Genomic DNA, 20,796 nt, shown 5'->3' on the forward strand with positions numbered 1-20,796 from the left:
AGAACATTATTTAGCCGACAATAATATTCGTAGATGATGAAACGGCAGTTTTAAGGGGCTATACCCGATAAGTTTGCGTGTGCATTTAGCTGTTAATTAAATGTATGTATAATATGCCCGCATGGTACTTTTATTCCGGTTGTTATTGAAGTACCGTTAACTTTCTATTTGCGGGTTTCCCAATATAAGAAGAATGTGAGTAATTTATATATAAAAGGCTCGTTGAGACTGCGGGGTATATCCCATTAATGAGTTTTATCAATATTATAGAATAACGAGGTTATCGAGAACCAGCATATTATTCATTTATAATGAGAAAAATATTTTCCCATAGTATTTCATAATCCGTTCAAAATAATCACACAGATCTTGAATAAATAATTTTGTCCAAGCTCTTTCTTTTTAGATCTTATTAGAAACGCTTAGCATATATCGTAAATAACAATATTAATATTTCGCATGTATATTTATGAAATGTTTTTATTCATTTCATATTATATTACATATGCTTGGCACAATTTTATTTCATTAATTAATGTATTACTACTGTTCTGTTGTACTTGCATTAATAGCCGAGCAAGGTGAGTACGGGATTAATACCTTGGTATATATTTATCAAATTAAAATTTATCAATTTATCAAATTAAACTATTTAAGCTAAAGTTAAGAAAAAAGTTACGTAGCCATAAATATTGGTAATTAATTGCAGACTTGGTTTTGGCTGCGTTGGATTACTAGTTGGTTTGATGGTTGAGTGCAACATCATATCTTCATCACCTTAATTCTAATTAATATGCTCTGCTTTCTATCTAACATGATGTTTACTATTTAACCTACCGTCGAGAAGATTTTTTTATTATTATTTATTTAATACATTGTTACTAGTCGTTTCCGTCAAACCTACAATTTGTCTTTATGATAACTTAAATCTAGGTACATAACTAAGAGGACCCAACACAACACCTCTCAGGACTTTGTTCTGAAAAATTTGTATTTTATTTATGTTACTCTTTGCAGAACATCCCCATAATTGAACTCCATATGTCCATGTAGGTTTCAGTATTTGTTATATAATAGCAATTTATTATATACTGATAATTATGATTTTCAGAATTATGATTTGTTCGGAATCCATGTTGAGCAATAGGCCCAAACCAGATAAACCTTAGTTGATAAAAACGGGACATCAAAATGTATATTAAAAAAAATGTAATTCGAAAGTAAAGCAGAAAGTTGTTCCTGCCAAATATTTGAATTTAAATTAAAATGTTCTTTGCAAACAAATACAGTTGTTTAAACATGGAGGATATTTACCTATAATCCCAGAACCAAATTAAAATTTAAATCTAGTTTAATTTAAATTAAATAGTTAAATTAAATAGTTAAATTAAATAATTAAAAGAATGTGCAGATAATATGGAACAAGAACAATTTTTAAAAATGATAATAAAAACATTATGTTTGATATCTTAAGGAATGTCATAGTACCTGAACTTGCCCTTTAACATGACAATTATCAGCATGGTGACCATAGAATATTTAAATCATATTGAAAATCTATCGGATCCGTTAAACAAAATAGAACTTATAATATTAATATTAATACATATTACAATTTGCGTCATTATTTCGAGCTTGAAATGAAATTGTACGTAATTTAACGATTCATTGTTTCAATCAATCAAATGATGAATTAATATATATAAAACCAGATGTACTGGAAAGTCATTACCGGTTTTTTTTTTCGAAAAGAAAAACATAATTTTCAAGAAAATTTTCACATAAAAAGAAAAAATTATTTATCAAAGTATTGCTCATTTGATTCTACACATCTTGCCCAAAAAGTTGCGATCCCAAAAGAACTATTTGTCCTTTGAATGAAACCATTCATAGAGCCCTTTTCTTCGAAATTAGCGAAGTGGTGCTCTGCAGGCGCGTGTTGCATTGATACGAAAAGTTGATAGTCAGACGGAGCAAGATCTGGAGAGTACGGCGGGTGCGATAAAAAGGCACATCCAAGTTCTTTCAAGGTTTCCTTGACCGGTTTTGCTTTATGAGATGGCGCATTATCGTGCTGTAAAATCAGTTTACCGAGTCTTCGGACCCATTCTGGGTCTATTTCGAACAATGCGTGATTCAAATTGATTATTTGTTGTCAGTAACGATCACTATTAACCGTTTCACCCGGTTTCAACAATTTGGTTGGCAACCAAAACGATTTGGCATTGGAGTCGATCGGCTGGAGGTGATAACTATGATTTTTTCGGCTTAAGGTTTTTAAAATAAATCGACTTTTCATCACCTGTCGCTATTCGATGCAGAAATTACTTCCGATCATACCGTTAAACCAACATTTCACGGACGATTTTTCGATTTTCCATTCAATTGATGTAGCAGCTGTTTTCCCATCTTTTGGATTTTCCCCATCGGACGTAATCGGTTGCTAATCGTTTCTTGAGCCACATTTAACGCTTCTGGTCTGTCGGATAAATTTCAGTCTACCAGAATGTTATTTGTCTTGCACATCAAAATCGGCACATATGAATTTTCGAAACCACGCCTCACATGCTCTTAAGATTAGAGCATACTCACTGTAAATTTCTACCGGCAAACGATGATTTTCAACGGCCTTTTCCTTTTGGCTAAATAAAAAAAGTAAAGCGTGCCGCTAATGTACTTTTAGAGGTATAAATCTATGACGGTGTTACTTTCGCAAAATATAACTCAGATAGTAGAGGTTTGAAGCTTGATGTCAGTAAAATAAAATGACATATGTGCCAAATCATAACATTGCATACTTAAACCTAGCGACATCTCTTAGAAAAACCGGTAATGTATTTCCGGTACACCTGATAAACACTGATTTCCCAACCAAATGTTAAACTATTAAATTATTTTAGTCGACGTCCTGCCACTGCAACAGTGACCAAGGCTACAGCACCGCCCCCTAAGAAACCTATAGAAACCTAAAACAAATGGATATGGCCTGGATAAGGACAGATATCTTCTAGAATGGTTTCTAAGTCTCTAGGAATCAAAATCCGCTTTAAATAGAGCACCTGGCGACAACATTGAAAAATGTTAAATATTTAGTTTGTGTATACCATTGATATTTGATGATTCCCCCTCGTATATGTTACTTTTTAAAAGTGAACTAATTTCATTACCTATTTTATATATGAAACATTTTCTATGAAGAATAATTAAGGTCTTTTTATATGTCACTTTACTTTATTCCTTTTCTGATAAGAAATAGTATTTGAAAATACATGGATTCATTAATTTTTCCTTCAATAGACCCTACAATTCCATTACGTTCGCAATATTTTAGCTATGGGTTTGATAGACTTGGTGCCACCTTATACAAGACACTTCATCGGGAAAGTTAAAGTAACAGTTCAATGGAAAAGTCCCCGGCCTGACACATAGATGGCGCTTAAATCCATATGTTTTTAGTTAGCCCTAACCCTCAAAAGATGCGTGTATAAATTTGACAGCTGTCGGATCATTAGTTTATGAATTATAGCATTTTGAATGAAGCAACTTTTGTTATTGTGAAAAAAATTGATAAATATTGCTTTTTGAAGGGAAAAATACAGTTGAAGCAAAAACTTGGCTTGAAGCTGAGTTTCTGGACACTGCCCCAGAAAAATTAACCATCAAGGATTGGTGTGCCAAGAGTAGACGTGGTGAAATGAGCACTGAAGACGGTAACGCAGTGGAAGACCAAAAGAGATTGTTACCTACGAAAACATTTAAAAAATCCACAAAATGATTTTGAATGACCGTAAATTGAAATGGAATAAAATAGCAGAAGATATCAACTGAACGTGTATATCATATCATTCACGAATATTTGGGCATGAGAAGGCTCTGTGCAAAGTGGGTGCCGCGCGAGCTCACTTTTGACCAAAAACAACGACAAGTTGATGATTCCGAACAGTGTTTGAAGATGATCCTAATAAACCCGATTTTTTGCGTCGATATGTGAAAATGTATGAAAAATGGCTCTCCATAATTTCACTCCGAAGTCCAATCGACAGTCATCCGAGTGGACTGCACACAATGAACCCGAATCCAAAGCGTGGGAAAACGCAACAGTCGGCTGGCAAGGTTATGGCGTCTGTATTTTGTGATGCGCATGGAATAATTTTCATTGACTACCTTGAAAAAGGAAGGACCATCAACAGCGACTATTACATAGCGTTCTTGGACCGTTTGAAGGCCGAAATCGCCGAAAAACGGCCGCATTTGAAGAAAAAGAAAGTGCTGCTTCACCAAGACAATGCATCGTGTCACAAGTCAGTGGAAACGATGGCAAAAATCCATGTATTGGGCTTCGAATTGCTTCCTCATCTCGTATTATTCCTTCCTATCTCGTATTCCACAGATCTTACCACCAGCAACTATTTCCTGTTCTCATATCTCAAAAGAATACTTGCTGGGAAGAACTTTTCGTCAAATGAAGATATGATTGTCGAAACTGAGGCCTATTTTGAAGCAAAGGACAAATCGTATTACAAAAATGGTATCGAAAATTCGGAGGGTCGCTATAATCAGGAATTATGTTGAATAAAAAAAAAATTTTGCCAAAATGTGTTTTACTATGGTAGGCCGGGGACTTTTCAATTGACCTGTTATATATGAATATATAATAAAAAATAGTTAGCAAATAAAAGATATATATTAAAAGAAATAAATAATCAACAATAAATAGGATAAAATGCTATATCACAAAAATATGTAAAAATAACACAAATAATGAATACCAACAGTAACCAACAACGTTGCGCTTAAAATAATCTATTAAAAATTGAATATAAAACTACAGGGTTTAAATAATACAACATACAAGCGATTTGTTATCATAAAATCAATAAAAAAATGAAACACACTTTTATTGTATATATAGTTAAGAGCATCTCAACAAAATTCGACATCTTCAAAAGTATTTTATCCGTAACACAATACTAATAATAATAAATCAGTCGTTAAAAATATATTTGTTCATATATAAATACTTTTCTCATATTTAAATATGGCTTTATCTAAGAAACTATTATTTTAGGGGAGGTGTGGAGGTTTATACTATTTTATTTCCAATACTGAATGTATTAATATATGCTTTAAAAGCATAATTCCAGAAATAACGGGATTTTATATACAAACTGACTTCAGACATATACATAACGTTTTAGGAGAGAATATTCATCAGCAATTTCCGCCAATATTACTCTCCTATAGCTTCACGAGGTCATTCACCAATTTGACATTAAAATACAATCTGTGGGAAATAATAGTAGGTTAGATTCTCGCCTATATATGTGTACTAAAACATCAAGCGAAATATTTTCTGTTAATATCAAATCCATTATTGTTCTGGGTTTTCCTTCATACACTAAGATATTAATGGCGGGGCCCCTTTGGGGACTTTGTATATTTTACATCATACCTCTAATCATTTTTTTACGAGTTACTAGAAAATTACTTTTTTTTTGTTTCTTGTTATACATCAGTTTGTACACCTAATATTGTTCTCTTATCTTACATATAGTTGTTTTATTATCTCTACATTGACGGGGAAGACGGGAATACCAAGTTCATTTTGATCCAATCGAATCGAGCAATGGGATCGAATGCAAACGGTATCAACATCATCCCCTAAGCTACGCATATTTATATGTATATAAATTATTGTACGGTAGGTAAGTGGTGTGGATCTACAGGTTATTTCTCGCCCTTCAGAGCGGCGTAACAGGTTTGGCAGACTCGTACCGGCTTCAATATCCTCAGTCTGGAGATCTCGCTCTCGAATCGAGAACAACGAGAACAGAATACCTGAAAATGTTAAACGAATCAACAATTAAGTCCAATATTGGGAGTGTTATCAATATTCGTTCATTGTAGAAACGGGACATTGAGATTTCTTGGAAGAAATTTATTTTTCAAATTATTTTTACATTCGAGGCATTCTAAAGTTAAATTTATATTACCAGTCATGAAAAAAATTATTTCTATATTTAATATTAACAAAATTGTTCGAATAAGTTTAAATTAAACGAAATTTTTTAATGAATTTTATAATGGATTTATAATTTGTTTATATGGTTTATTCACAGTTTGTATATGCGTCATCAAGATGTTTAATGTATTGTCTGTCGCAATTTGTAAATTCATTATAGAATCAGAAAACTTGGCTTGATGCCGAGTTTCCGGACATTGCTCCAGGAATATCAACCATCAAGGATGGGTATGCTAAGTTTAGACGTGGTGAAATGAGCATCGAAGACGGTAACGCAGTGGAAGCCCAAAAGAGATTGTTACCGACGAAAACATTTAAAGAATCCACAAAATGAGTTTCAATGACCGTAAATTGAAATTGAATGAAATAGCAGACATTCTAAAGATATCAACTGAACGCTTACATCATATCATTCAAAAATATTTTGGGATGCGGATTGAATAATTTTCATTGACTACCTTGAAAAAGGAAGAACTATCAACAGCGACTATTACATAGCGTTATTGGGCCGTTTAAAGGTCGAAAGCTCCGAAGAAACGGCCGCATTTGAAGAAAAAGAAAGTGCTGCTTCACCAAGACAATGTACCGTGTCACAAGTCAGTGAAATCGGTGGCAAAAATCAATGAACTGGGCTTCGAATTGCTTCCTCATCCACCGTATTCTCCAGATCTGGCCCTCAGCGACTATTTCCTGTTCTCAGATCTCAAAAGAATGCTCGCTGGGAAGAAATTTTCGTCGAATGAAGAGGTTATCGCCGAAACTAAGGCCTATTTGGAAGCAAATGATAAATCGTACTACAAAAATGGCATCGAAAAGTTGGAGGGTCGCTATAATCAGTGTATCACCCTTGAATAGAATTATATTGAATAAAAAAAAATAGTTTCGGCAAAAAAATGGGGTTTACTATGGTAGGATGGAGACTTCTCAACTGACCTGTTAACAACCACATATGTTTTAAGTATCAAAACAAAAATTAATAACACTTAATTAATTGAAAATGAATTTAAAAAATACTGACCTGTCCACAATTCCTGCAATGGTGTCTTCTTTCATAAAGCGTAAATTTCACTGCACAATTAGCGCAATTTTCTGCTCCTTCATCTTTCAACCAGTGATCTGCTGCACGTCCCACCGTATCCGATACTGACCAAGAGAATACGCGTCCTCTAGTATCGCCAACGTACACTACTCGATGATCCCTAAAAAATATATGTATCAACATCGAGCTAAGTGATGTTAATCAAAGAAACGTACTTTGAGACTGCTAAAGCAGTAATCGATGCCGGTTCAGTATTGTCTTTTCGGTCGTACGCCGTGTGCATAGTGAGTTTGCTGCGAAATACTAACTGACGTTGCCATTTAAAACCTATAACGAGATGAGAATCAAATAACTGTACATATGATCATGAAAAGTATCATTCACCTGGTTTGAGGGTATTTAGAGGATTAATGGCTTTCTTCTTTTTATCAATGATGATGAAGGAATCGGTAAGACTAGTGTCAGATTTGCTTGTTCTTAGTCCTGAGCTATCGTCCACATCCAAACTGCCACTTTCAGCACTATTACCCCCTAAAAATCAATTTGTTTATATCGCAACTCGATAAGTTTTCAACTCTCAAAATCTGGTAATATTCAGCAAAATGCCTTCACTTAAAAAGAGTTTTACAAATTTAATTTAAAAAAAAAACTTCATTCGTAGCAAAAAATGTTCTGTTATTATTCAAATTAAATAATTCATAAAAAATAATTAAATAATAAAATAAAACATAAATAAACGCCAATTTAAAAAATCTGTTCAGTTTTCAACCATAATTCAGAATCAATAGGATATATGAGGGCTTAAAAATTAAAATACCTTCACTTTTCCTGAATCCGGCATGTACCCGTGACCTTCTCCTTCTCGTTGGGGCAACTGGAGCCACAACTTCTTCACCATCACTGCAAGTTTCCTTTTCTTCTTGTTGTTCACTCTGCCATTCCTTGGAACTGCTCTCACCAGATTTCGTACGTTCCACCTTCAAAGCCCAACAACAATTTTCTCAAAAAATATAAATAAAAAATAACACTGTCGTCGTACCACATTTCTTTGTCCTAGGTCTTCAGATAAACTACTTTCCGAACCAGACTTCATTAAACTACCGCTACTGTCATGGGATACATGAATTTGTTTGACCAGGCGATGTTGGGAAGGTGATGGCCTCACTGGTTCGTTAGTGATGAGATCTTTGCTTTCTGATTTTATTTTTTCGGTTGGAGTATTTTGGTCAGTTTCAATTGGAACTTGAACATAATCAATAGACCACATCTATAAACAGAAATGGAGGAGAACTTCAGTATAATTGTTTGATAAACATTACCTAACATAGACACTTACCCTAGTTACACCATCTGTTGAACCAGTAATGACAACGTTAAGTGGATCCCAGTCATGGGCCTGTGAGAAAGCCACGCATAAAATTTGCTGCATCCTGTCCGCCCTGCCAACGCAAGTATTTACTGCAGCTAGCGGGCAACCATTAATGCTCCAAACATGTAACCAAGTGGCAGCGCATGTGGCGATATCTCCTGTTAGCTCATTAACAGCGACCGCAGCTACTGGACCAGCGTGACCACGTAGTTGCCTGACGAAAACGCCTCGAGACAGATCCCAAATAATCGCGGTGAAATCTCTAGAACCTGAGACGATCACATTGTAAGCTGGACTGGCTGCTAAACAGGTAACAGCTTCAGTATGAGCATATAAACTATGCTTTATGCTTGTAGATTTCTTTCTGGCTTCATATTCCCATACAGTAACCACCTAAATAATGAACATAGATTAATTTAATGGCATAGCTTCAATTTAGAAAGAAAGATCGCATACCGAACTAGTACCAGCTGTTACAATGAGTTTAGGGGAAGGACAAACGCAAGCCAATATTTCGCCATTGTTTTGTTCAACGTTCTCCGAAACAAACACGGCTTTGTCGCTGTCGTAGTTGCCTATTCTGATGGAATGATCGGCAAAACCCCAGGCTACGTATTTATTGAAAGCTGGTGGCATCAGGATTTTGTTTTGTTCCACGGCTAATACTGATTTATCCACTTGAAGTATTTGACCTACAGGACCTTTAACTTCTAAAATAAAAGAATTGATCATCAAAACCATTAAAATAATACAATTAGCTTTTATATATAAAAAAAATCGGTTTACGTATGTTTGGATCTGCAAAGCTGAAAGTAGTAAATAAATTGACTTGAAGTATTTATACAACATAACATTTTAACAGAAGAGTGTTTCTATATTGTTGGACATATAGTCCATTCAAATTTTTTTGTATATACGTCATCAAGATGTTTAATGTTTTGTTTAACGCAATTTGTAAATTCGTTTTAGAATGAGACAATATTTTGCTTCTCATTTTATTCTAGTTAAAAGGAGACACAATGCTGTCTGATTAGTTCGAACACGTAAACAAATGAGCCTGTCGAAGTCGTCCGGTTGTCAGACGTATGCAAAATTCTTGAAAGCATAGTGACAAGAGATTATAACACTAACCTATAAACTGTTGTGGCTGTATAATTAACTGTAGTTTTTAGATGTACTAAAATTTTAAAATAAATAATATTTGATAACATTTTTGTTCAATTATTTTATTTAGAATAGAGGTTTGTTGTATGTCAAAGCCAAACTGAACTAAAACTCACAGTTGATGCGGCAACATTGCGACGTTTTGGCGTCATAAATTTAGATGATGTATGTACAGAATAACTTTGAATAGACTATAAGTAATTGAGTGGCTCTTAATGCATTCTGTGTTACGGCTTTAACAGAGCTGTTTGTAAAATATAAACAGAAAGGGACTCAGTTGAATCCAGTTTTAATTGCCCAAACACTTTCACCAAATCGATTCTACAAAATCGTTTCTAACAGTATACTTTTTATAACAAAATTGCGGCAGCAATTGAAATAGTCAATTTCATATTACAACAAAAACGGAAAATTCTTGGCATTTTGGTTTGACATAATTGTTTGGTATTCATTACCATGCTATTTGTTTTTATGAAAGAAATTATAATTACGATTCTAATTTAGCCTTACTAAAATAAATCATACTTGCGTACATGTATGCCGCCAAAACTCGAAAAGTAGTCGACATGAACTTTGATATTCTGTGGCAGACCTGACATTATTACATTCTATTGTTATATCTGACAAATCTTTACATATTAAGTATATGTCATAGAGTATATAGTGTATGTCATTTCACTCATTTGTTTTTAAATATGTCAAATATTCAACGTCAAATTATAGTGATCTAATTATTTGTTTTTGAAGAAATAAGAGTTAAAATGATATAAAACCCTGTATTTAATTCATTTGTTTTATCTTATAGATAATTTGATTGCATAATTTTATTGTTTTTTCGGTAGACATATATTCGCTCGAATATTTACTTTCTAAATAATTAATACAAACAATAATAATAATACAGATTGTATAAAATATGCCACCTTAACTCACCCTTAATCGGTTGAAGTGAGGGCCGTAAATTATCCAAATGATGAAAGAATAATTTCTCTGGCTGAGGCAAGGAAAACGCTTGTACCAAAGATCCCGTATCGATGACAGAAGATCGATTATTACCACCCATCTTCTTGCAAGGATGGGGTTTTTTGAATAGCTGCTTGGGTATCTGTCCGAAGTTGTTTATAAAGCCAATTGTTGCGTTCTAAAAAAGAAACAGTTATTTATATCAACCTGGAAGTCATAAAATCATAAATATTAACTATATACCTTTTTAAGGGGATCATCAATATTATCGATATCAACGTTTCCTTCATAGAACAAGTGATGGAACACATTAACTGCATCAACTGCTGCCTGTCCATGTTGTTTGTAACCGAAAATTAGATCGATCCAATGGTTGAGATTCTGAGAAACGTAGTCGCACTCCAATGCCATTCTATGAGCTCTAATGAACTCTCTAGGGTCTTGCTTAGCCCATGGTGGAAGCACTACATCACCCAAAGCTAAACCAAATACAGTTCCAGTCAAAATAAACGCGTAAAATAATATTTAATATAATGGTCTCCTTACCAACCCCATTCTGTTTGACACCCAAGTCGAACTGATTAGAATTCTCCAGAAATTCGGGCAGATAGAAAAATTCGGGAATCAATTCTTTAACGTCAGCCATGTTGTGTTTGGATGCAGAAAGCCATGCTTCCTTCACAGAGTGGAACATCCTATCAGCCAAGTCGAAATGACTTCCTTGTAATCGCAGGAATGGTTGAGTGAATGGTTCCAAGCGCACCAAGTAGGAACACACTATCATGGCGCTGGAATAATGAGTGCCATAATGATATGGTGGAGTCTCTCCATGGGGATCATCCCATTCCTGAAGAAAACGACAAATTATTGCTGAAAATCTAATTATTTTCCCACACAGTTTTTCACTTCACAATTCATAAAATATTTTTTAACGTCGTAACCGAACTTTTATTCAACTTTTGTATGTTGTATGTGTTAGTAAAACTTAGAAAGCAGTCGATTTAGTAGATTAAAAACAAATGAGTTGGATTGAAAATTGAATTATCAAATCACAATATGTACACTATGTGTAAGAACTTTTTTTTCGCTATTATTTTCGCACGAAAAATAGGAGAGTCCCATTTTATACAGATTCTGTTTTCAATTAAGTTGTTTTATTTAGGAAACAATTTAATTGTATGTATTTTGCAACAAGCCTGTATTTTTGTTTGATTTTTCACCTCTTAATAATATACAACAAAACGATCTATAGCAAAAAGTGGCTGAGTTTAGCTACTAATCATATTATGTAAAGCACTTTTCAAATACTTCATTTTTACATACTTTATATCGTTTCCTAAACTGTTCGAGTCTTTCTGGACTTTGAGCACCCATTGGTTTGGTGAAGTCGCGGAATGTCGCTGGATCATTCAAATGAAGCTCTTCCGAATCATAATCGGCTAAAATCCACGGAAACACCGGGTACTGCATGAGATCGTTATAGGAACGACCAGCAAGAGTATTCAGATACATCAAATATTGGAAATTGGAGATTTCTCCTCTCACCCATCTAGAAAAGATCGGTATTGCTCACGTTGTCTATTGTTGGTTAAAAGAGTTTATTTACCTTTGAGTAACACTGGTCTCACCAATAAGATTACTCAAAAGGCTTGTAGCTTGTTCTACATTAGCTGTTCGCTTTTGCCCAGCAACTGACTGTTGAGCACTGTCAGCGATACCTGTTGCAGTCGCCATGAATCGTTGGTAAACTTTATTCCGTTGTTTCCGCGAGAAAGCCAACAGATAGTTACGTCCATCTCCAGAAAATACTTCCAACGCCATTGGTTGAAGCAAGTATCTAAAACAATATACCAATAACTGATACAATATAACAGGTTAATTGAAAAGTCCCCGGCCTACCATAGTAAAACACATTTTCTTTTGCATAATTAGTTTTTTTTATTCAACATAATTCCCTTCAAGAGTGATACACTGATTATAGCGACCCTCCAACTATTCGATTCCATTTCTGTAGTACGATTTGTCCTTTGCTTCAAAATAAACCTCAGTTTCGGCGATCACCCCTTCAAATGACGAAAATTTCTCCCCAGCGAGCATTCTTTTGAGATGATCTGAGAACAGGAAATAGTCGCTGGGGGCCAGATCTGAAGAATACAGTAGATAAGGAAGTAATTCGAAGCCCAATTCATGAATTTTTGTTATCGTTTTCACTGACTTCTGACACGGTGCATTGTCTTGGTGAAACAGTACTTTTTTTCTTCAAATGCGGCCGTTTTTGGGCGATTTCGTCCCTTAAACGGTCCAATAACGCTATGTAATAGTTGCTGTTGATGGTCCTTCCTTTTTCAAGGTAGTCAATGAAAATTATTCCATGCGCATCCCAAAATACAGACGCCAAAACCTTGCCAACCGACTATTGCGTTTTCCCACGCTTTGGAGCAAGTTTATCGTGTGCAGTCCACTCGAATGACTGTCGATTGGACTTCGGAGTGAAATGATGATTCGGAGCCATGTTTCATTCATTGTCAGATATCGACGCAAAAACCCAGGTTTATTACGCTAGATCATCTCCAAACACTGCTCCGAATTATCAACTTGTCGTTCGCGCGGCACCCACTTTGCACAGAGCTTTCTCATACCCAAATATTCGTGAATGACATGATGTACACGTTCAGTTGATATCTTTAAAGTGTTTGCTATTTCATTACATTTCAATTTACGACCATTCAAAATCATTTTGTGGATTTTTTAAATGCTTTCGTTGGTAACAACCTGTTTTGGACGTCCATTGCGTTCACAGTTTTCGGTGCTCATTTCACCACGTCTAAACTTAGCATACCTATCCTTGATGTTGATTTTCGTGGGGCAGTGTTCAGAAACAAAGAAAGAAATTTTTTGCTTCAATTGTATTTTTTGCCTTCAAAAAGCAATATTTTATCAACACGCGAAATTCCTTTTTATCCATTTTTTTCACAATAACAAAAGTTGCTTCACTAAAAATGTTATAATTCACAAAATAATGATCCGCCAGCTATCAAATTTATACAGGCATCTGTTGATGGTTAGGGCTAACTAAAAAAACAAATAGATTTAATTCTAGTAACGCCATCTATGTGTCAGGCCGGGGACTTTTGAATTGACCTGTTATAAATACTTTCATATATGCCAGAGTTTCTCTTGCTTCTTCTTTTTCTCTCTCTTTTAAAATTATACTGAATACCTACCTTCTTTTATGGACTTCCCTAATATCATCATAGGAAAATTTTGAACACTGTCTCATAGCTCGTGATCTTCTTGGCGAGCCAGGGTTGGGTAAAATGGGCTCGTATTCATTTGCATTTTCTGGAACACTATCGATGTCCCGTATTTCCCGATTCTTTAACAGTGTGAAACCATCCACAATATAGCAATGTTCTTGCCCAAAAAGCAGCAAACCCTCTGTAGCATCCAAACCCTGTATCCTAGCCACCCTAAAGGTGTGAGTAATTTTTTCATTGTGTTCCAATAATCTAAGCAAAGTCTGATTATCTGGAGGCGCTGATGGTTGTTCCTCCTCGGTATCGTTTTCTTCCTGTTGGTCGTCAATGTCCGAAGTAAGTCTAGCAAGTGGAGGTATAGAGGCTATTGGTAACGGTGATGGTTCTTCCGAGATACTATAAGTTCGTTCTGGGGGCTCCAGAGTTAGTCCACTGACACCATTGTGTTGCCTCAACTGTAAAACTTGGAAGTATTCTTTGCTGTGGTAACTGGTAGCAACTTTATGTTTCAAGAGACCTGGAAATTATGTTATAATATTTTGATAAAATATTAATAATTGTTTACCTTTTTCATGTTCAGGCCGATAAGGATAGTGAAGATAGAACAAATCGTTCCTCATAGTTTTCTTCCTCATCCTATGAGGGCCTTCGGTCATGTCCAACATCCATTTATCTAAATGGCATGGTTCTTTAGGACCCCACAGACCACGTTCCCTGGTCAGTTCATTTTCAGTTTGCAGCCATTCTTGGTGCACATATCTTTGAGTATGATTAGTTGTATTCAGGTGTTGCTGACGTCTCATTTCTACCAGTTCCCGAACCAGACCGATATGATTCGTCATCCATATTAAAGCTTGTTTACGTCCCATCCGTACTCTGACTCGAGATGTTTCTTCTTTACGGACTTTTGTTCTGCTCGCAAGACGCGTTAGTCCTCCAGTTACTTTGTGGATTTTTGACTGCAGCTGATTGTGTAATTCCCATGGAACCTGTAATCATTGATAAATAATCAATTAGATAAGATGTGCAAGATGAAATTCTTGTCTAGAATTTTTACAATAAATAATATATTTATACAATAATAATATATCTATACATTTTTATGCTCCAAGAAATAACGTACTTTTTGAAATATTTCCTAATACTATATGAAAAATAAAATGAGAGAATAATTATTAGGTGTTTGCGTGTAGTATCACTTTAAAAAGACACTTATTTATGAAAAACTGGTATAATGTATATGAAACAAAATATTTCCATCAATGTTGCAGACTAATAAAACTACAATTTATATAGTTCTTTTATATATATGTTCTTTTATAAGTATTTTTATTTCCACATCTTTTACCAATTTTAAATGTTTTCCAACAATGTTCTTGACACTGAATCTTACATACATTAGGTATGATTTTTCTTTAAAAAAAAATTGTAAATTTGTAAATTAGAATTAGTTTGAAAAATTGAAAATATTTTGCCTATTTTGAAAATCAATCAAGATGTATAATATGTTACTCTACATCACTATAACTGCTTGAAACATTGGAAACATTTTTCAGAAATATTAATAAGAATTAGCCAAATAAAATGTTTATATTTGTCTGTCATATACTATATTTGATTGTCATAGACACTCTATGTTAACCGCTTTACAAACGAGAATTAAACAAAGTCAATCATGCTACAAGCCTTACCCTATAAACAGCTTTTCTCTCAGCATCAATGTAATTCAACCAAAGTCTCAATGCGGCGTCATAAACTTGTTCACGAACCACAGTTAAATCGGGTGCCTTGGCATTAATATTCGGAGACTGTAGAGTAACCTTGAACACTTCCTCTATCGCTGGTTTCTTACACACGTACAATTCCTCCCATACTCTCGCTGCGGCCGTCGCCATTAAGTTACGGCCTTGGTGAGCGTTCAACAATTCATCGCGCGATTCAAGATCTTGACCTGGATTCACGTGCCAGGTGGTCTTGGGCGTCGAACTGCCTGCTCCAACCTCCATAGCTATCCTCATATCGGCGGTCAGTTGAAGAAGACAGTACGTAAGACAACCGATAAAATCTAGTTCGTGATTTCCAGCACCAAAAGCGATTAATCTAAAAACCACAGTGTTAAGAATTCCAGTTCAATTATACTCATATTAATTCAATTTAAAAAATTCTAAATTCAATTACAAACCTGTTAGTTGTCAATTTATGCAAAGCCTCTAAGACGGACATTTGATCAGCAATGGACTCAGTATTTCGCGATAGGAGATACAAAATACTTCGGTTCAGGCAATGGTATAGACTTTCAAGGGACAAATTTCCTGTTCTTCTTTTGGCTTGTCCAATTAATTTTACTAAAAAAAAACAACGAATCAACTACCATTTTTTTAAATTAAAACTTATATCAGTATCAGACTATCTTATCTTGTGTAGTGTTGTGTAGTAAGATGCATATAATAAAAAATACAGCAGTGACATGTATAAATATTATTTCACATAAATATTATTGACATGCATAAATTTATATACCTAGATTTAAGTTAACATAAAGACAAATTGTAGGTTAGACAGAAACGACTAGTAACAATGTAATAATTAAATAATAATAAAAAAAGTTTTAAAGACAGCGTCGATGTAGCTTCAACTGCAATGTCAATATAGCTGAGCATTCGTAGTAATTCCTTAATTCTTAAAACGTTGATTTTCTAACTTTTCAACGAAAGTGACTTCGGTGCATATAGGAAATATAAAGAAATTTTGCAGAAATCAAAATTAATGTTTGTGTCCTAGATCCAAATATTACTTGTTATAAGATATATCTTACCAATAAAATCAAAAACTTCGTGTGGATCCCTATTTAGAGCACCTTGCCACAGTTTGTCTACAATTCTCGATGTCAAATAGAAAACATTCGGCGCTACATGTTGAATGTGGGCATTAGTTAATGGAACTATAGGAATAGCCGCTTGATCACCGACTAACATATCAGCAGCCAACAAATGATCCATCAATGTCACTAAAACCTACAACAGAACTATATTATGCCAATCATCATTAATTATACCGTGTATAGTACTTCGGTTTGATATGCAACTTGTTGAGAATTGCTGGAATCTTCTGGAAAAGCGTCTAAAACCAAATCGATAACCGGAGAAGTTTTCAATGTTGTAGATAGGCTTAAGGAGTCAACGACGATCACTCGTATGAAATCAATAACGAATTGTCTCGCTGGATGATTAGTTAACGTTTCTTCTTCTGAAGGCGTCCTAAAAATATCCATCATTGGCCAATTATAAACCAAATTCGATTACACAGAAAATTACCTGGACACGACAACAATCATATCAGTTGCCTCTTCACCAGCAGGTGTGGATGCGCCACTGCTACCACCACTATCTTCATAATGATGAGTTGGAGGGAATAGGACACTAGCCAAGGCACTAAGAACTTCTGAAGACATGAAAATAGGCATGAATTCAGGCATATTGTGATATAATTGAAAAAGGACCTAAATTGAGAAATAATTAATTAAACAGTTTAAACAGCTTAAATAAAACATACCTGAATTATTGAAACTATGTGATCTTTTAACCACTCAGGTAAATTGGCTGGATCTGAATGTAGTAATGCTCTCATCATTCCTAGTAATACAACCACCGCTTCTGGGCTAAGTGTTATTCTTGGAGTAACACTGTTAATTGGCTGATTGTTAATTGAAGAACCCCAAAGAAAAGCCCACACTGTGTCCAAATCGAATTTCGTCTCAGCCGGTAATAATTTCGCTGGTTGTCCCATCATCAGAGCAGTGAGCAAGAAGTAGAGCTCAGGAATATCAAGATGAGACGGCAGTAACCAAGCCAACGACTGGAAGCCTGGTATGTGTAAAGCTTCCGATTTCATTTCGGGGTTAACCAAAGGCGAAGAATGAGACGGGCATCCCAGCATCACCGCCATCCTGTTGTGGGTTACCTGCTCGGTGTATCTTAACCAACCACCATTGCTGGTTCCTTCGCGGAACCTACAGATCAAGAATGGACTGGAACTGGCTGCTACTAGTATTCGGAAAGCCCACACGCAACTGGTCGAGTGTATGTTAGGTTGCATGAATAACAGGAGCCAGTCAAAGCCTAAAATTTTAGATATTTCCTCTCCAACTTGATTTCTACTCGAGAAGACCAACGAATGTAAAAGTGTCAAACACCTATAAAATGATCCAATGCCAAAATATGGTGATTCAATATACATTACGAATACTAACCTGTTTCGTAAAAGGATATTTTCGGCTTCAAGATCACCTTGTTTTAACGTAATAGTTTTTTCGTTTATGGTATTTACATGAGGAAGTGTTGATGCTATGAATTGTCCGAACAGTAATAGATCATTGGGTCTAGGTTGGCTACCCAACAATACTGTTAACAATGAAAAAAGTACCTGTAAAGAAAAGACAGTAAAAGATACAATACGTTTTAATTACGTTGATACTAAAAACGATATTAATTCTCCGAGTTGGATTTCTTACAAAATGAATTAGGATCAAGCCTATGGAGTCTAGGACCGGCTAATTGTTGATAAAATGTACTGATGCGAACATAGTACGATACTAAATAACAGTATACTACAACATACAGATGTAGCGACCGCTACAACACTTTAGGCCACCACTGTTACATCTACATTCATAAGTTCAAAGGTTGTTAACGCTGGTGGATTGGTACCATGAGGTTCCCGGCTATAAAAAACCACCAGGACCACGTCTCCCTCTCTGTATTTTCTATTTTTTCTCTACCCCTTGTAATAGTACCACTTCCATAGCGCTTCCGTACTTCCTTAACCTAACCTAATATCCTGTTCATCTTCTCATCGAACATATGTAATATTTAACACATGTAATAAACAAGTTCTTATTCAGCCCGTGTTTTCTATTCCCGTGAATTCCTTCTACAAAAATAGTAGTGGATGTTCCGATCAACAATCGCGTCGACAGCCACACATTCCGACCGACAAGATGAACATTCCTACACAGTGTTACTGGAAAGTATCAATTTGTGCTTTAAACTTTAACATCATAAAGCTTGTTCGTCATTTTTTATTTCCTTAAGACCTAACTTTTTAATAGATTTTGATAAAAATTGTCAAAATGTAAATTCATACCATATGCCTCAGTAGGCAGCTTCTTCCTTCACAGCTTACACACCCCAAAACTGTAATTCCCCCAATTTATAATATCCCAGCGTAAGTAAATAACAGCAGGAGAGTTTATTACTGTTATTACTGTACCACTTAGTGTTCTGGTTCTGATAAATAAAAATACAACCACAAGTGTTGTGTGAACTGATTATTTAATCGTGTTGAATATTATTAATTGATTGATATTAATTGAGATATTAACATGTTATGAGGTCTTGAGTAGTACTTTTACAAGATATTCTAGAATTTACATTTTTATTCATATGGTAAAGAGAAAGAAGCAGAAAGAGAGTAAGGAAAGGCTTAAGCATGGAGAGATATTAATAGAGCAACATTAAAACAAATATAAAAAATATTATTCCAGGTTTATAAAGCATGAAGATCCAGTCATAGTATGAATTAAGCTACAAACACACCAAAATCAAATAGAAATATGGCTGAAAACGTGGCGTATAAAAACCAACGAAACAAAATCCAGTCATATAACTTTTACGCTCCGAAGAAAAACATGTTCAGTCACCAGTCTATATCAATAATTATCCACTCCCGCAAGCAGAGGATACTAAATATCTTGGTATAGACTTAAACTCTACCAAATGTATTGGCTTATCAGGCGCAAATCTAAATTATCATCGGATAACAAGAAATTATTGTATAAATCAATATTCAAGCCTATTTGGTTATATGGAATCCAACTATGGGGAACCGCTAGCAACTCTTATATATCCATCACACAACGGTTCCAAAATAAAATGTTGCGTGCCATTGTCGATGCTTCGTATTATGTCTCAAATTAAGTGATACAACGTGATATTCCTCTAGAACCAATAACGAGTGTAACTCAACGTGTTTGTGTGAAGTACTTCGAAAGAGTGTAAGTGTATCTCAACGTACTCGCTAATCAGCTAAATATGCGAAGTGACAGTGAAGTGCGTAGACTAAAACGTCTAACACCATCCAATCTGATTATTGGACATATATAGATTTTAGAATAGGACTAATTAATTAAAGTAGTATTTTATACAGGAGAATATATTTATTAGTGGATAGCTGGGTTTGTTTTTATTTATAATTGCAACGTCAGTTAAGATTTGCTATAAAACTATTTAAGTTCAGTATGTGGGCGGGTATGAAACAACTACGAAGTATTTATAGCAAAGTTTAGTCTGACCTTGAAAATATTTTGTGGTAGATTTTTTAAACTGATATATGAATTCGTTTATTCCTTATTTTTCTAATATATTAACTACATTTCAATTTATAAATGTGGTATAATTAATAACAAGTTGAATACCTTCAAAATATTTGTAAAAATTACCCTGTTTTTGGATACACTATCGATAGGTTTTGCGGTTGTTTTGTTTACTATGTATTCACAATATTGTTTGTTTACATTATGTCGAAAATTATATTAATATCATGAAGTTGGTTTGGTTTTATGTATGCCATGTATATATAACCTCTGGAATATATGGGGATCTCTCGGCAGATTGTGGAACTACTAAGAGTAATAAAAAAAAAGGTTTATAAAGAGAGTAGTATATCTTACTTGTTTAGTTGATGAATTTTTAACATCTGGTGTGATGTGCAAAAGTTTCTCCACTAAACCTAAATCTCTCATCACCCAAGTGTTGTGTTTCTTTTCATTCGATTCGGAAACTAATTCGTATAAATGTTCGAGATGTGAACGCAGCAGATCTCCTGGAGCTTCGTGCCATACTTCGAGATCACATAGCAGATCTTGAAATGCAGTCCTGTTTGGTATTGCTGACGACTCTCTGTGATCAACAAGTAACGGTCAAGA

General features: G+C 34.8%; 1 protein-coding gene across 1 annotated transcript in view; it reads right to left on the bottom strand.

The window, feature by feature from the left end:
• Nucleotides 1-4,668: 4,668 nt before the first annotated feature.
• bchs (WD repeat and FYVE domain containing 3 bchs) overlaps nt 4,669-20,796 on the bottom strand; it is a 68,352-nt gene continuing 52,224 nt past the window's right edge. Inside the window, exons 15-37 of the mRNA XM_076396560.1 lie at nt 20,542-20,770; nt 18,064-18,236; nt 17,367-18,006; nt 17,129-17,313; nt 16,882-17,071; nt 16,630-16,828; nt 15,997-16,159; nt 15,506-15,914; nt 14,380-14,803; nt 13,782-14,331; nt 12,164-12,394; nt 11,881-12,106; nt 11,104-11,404; nt 10,801-11,036; nt 10,528-10,735; nt 8,887-9,140; nt 8,398-8,823; nt 8,101-8,328; nt 7,879-8,038; nt 7,446-7,592; nt 7,277-7,388; nt 7,041-7,221; nt 4,669-5,838 (exon numbers count right to left, since the gene is read on the bottom strand). Coding sequence (XP_076252675.1) covers nt 5,728-5,838; nt 7,041-7,221; nt 7,277-7,388; nt 7,446-7,592; nt 7,879-8,038; nt 8,101-8,328; nt 8,398-8,823; nt 8,887-9,140; nt 10,528-10,735; nt 10,801-11,036; nt 11,104-11,404; nt 11,881-12,106; nt 12,164-12,394; nt 13,782-14,331; nt 14,380-14,803; nt 15,506-15,914; nt 15,997-16,159; nt 16,630-16,828; nt 16,882-17,071; nt 17,129-17,313; nt 17,367-18,006; nt 18,064-18,236; nt 20,542-20,770 — 5,983 coding nt within the window. The 3' untranslated portion in view covers nt 4,669-5,727. The remainder of the gene's footprint in view (nt 5,839-7,040; nt 7,222-7,276; nt 7,389-7,445; nt 7,593-7,878; nt 8,039-8,100; nt 8,329-8,397; nt 8,824-8,886; nt 9,141-10,527; nt 10,736-10,800; nt 11,037-11,103; nt 11,405-11,880; nt 12,107-12,163; nt 12,395-13,781; nt 14,332-14,379; nt 14,804-15,505; nt 15,915-15,996; nt 16,160-16,629; nt 16,829-16,881; nt 17,072-17,128; nt 17,314-17,366; nt 18,007-18,063; nt 18,237-20,541; nt 20,771-20,796) is intronic.

This window comes from Rhynchophorus ferrugineus, unplaced genomic scaffold (genome assembly GCF_030347505.1).
Source record: "Rhynchophorus ferrugineus isolate W39M unplaced genomic scaffold, kcgeb_rfMv2 rfM1, whole genome shotgun sequence".
Classification (NCBI taxonomy): domain Eukaryota; kingdom Metazoa; phylum Arthropoda; class Insecta; order Coleoptera; family Curculionidae; genus Rhynchophorus; species Rhynchophorus ferrugineus.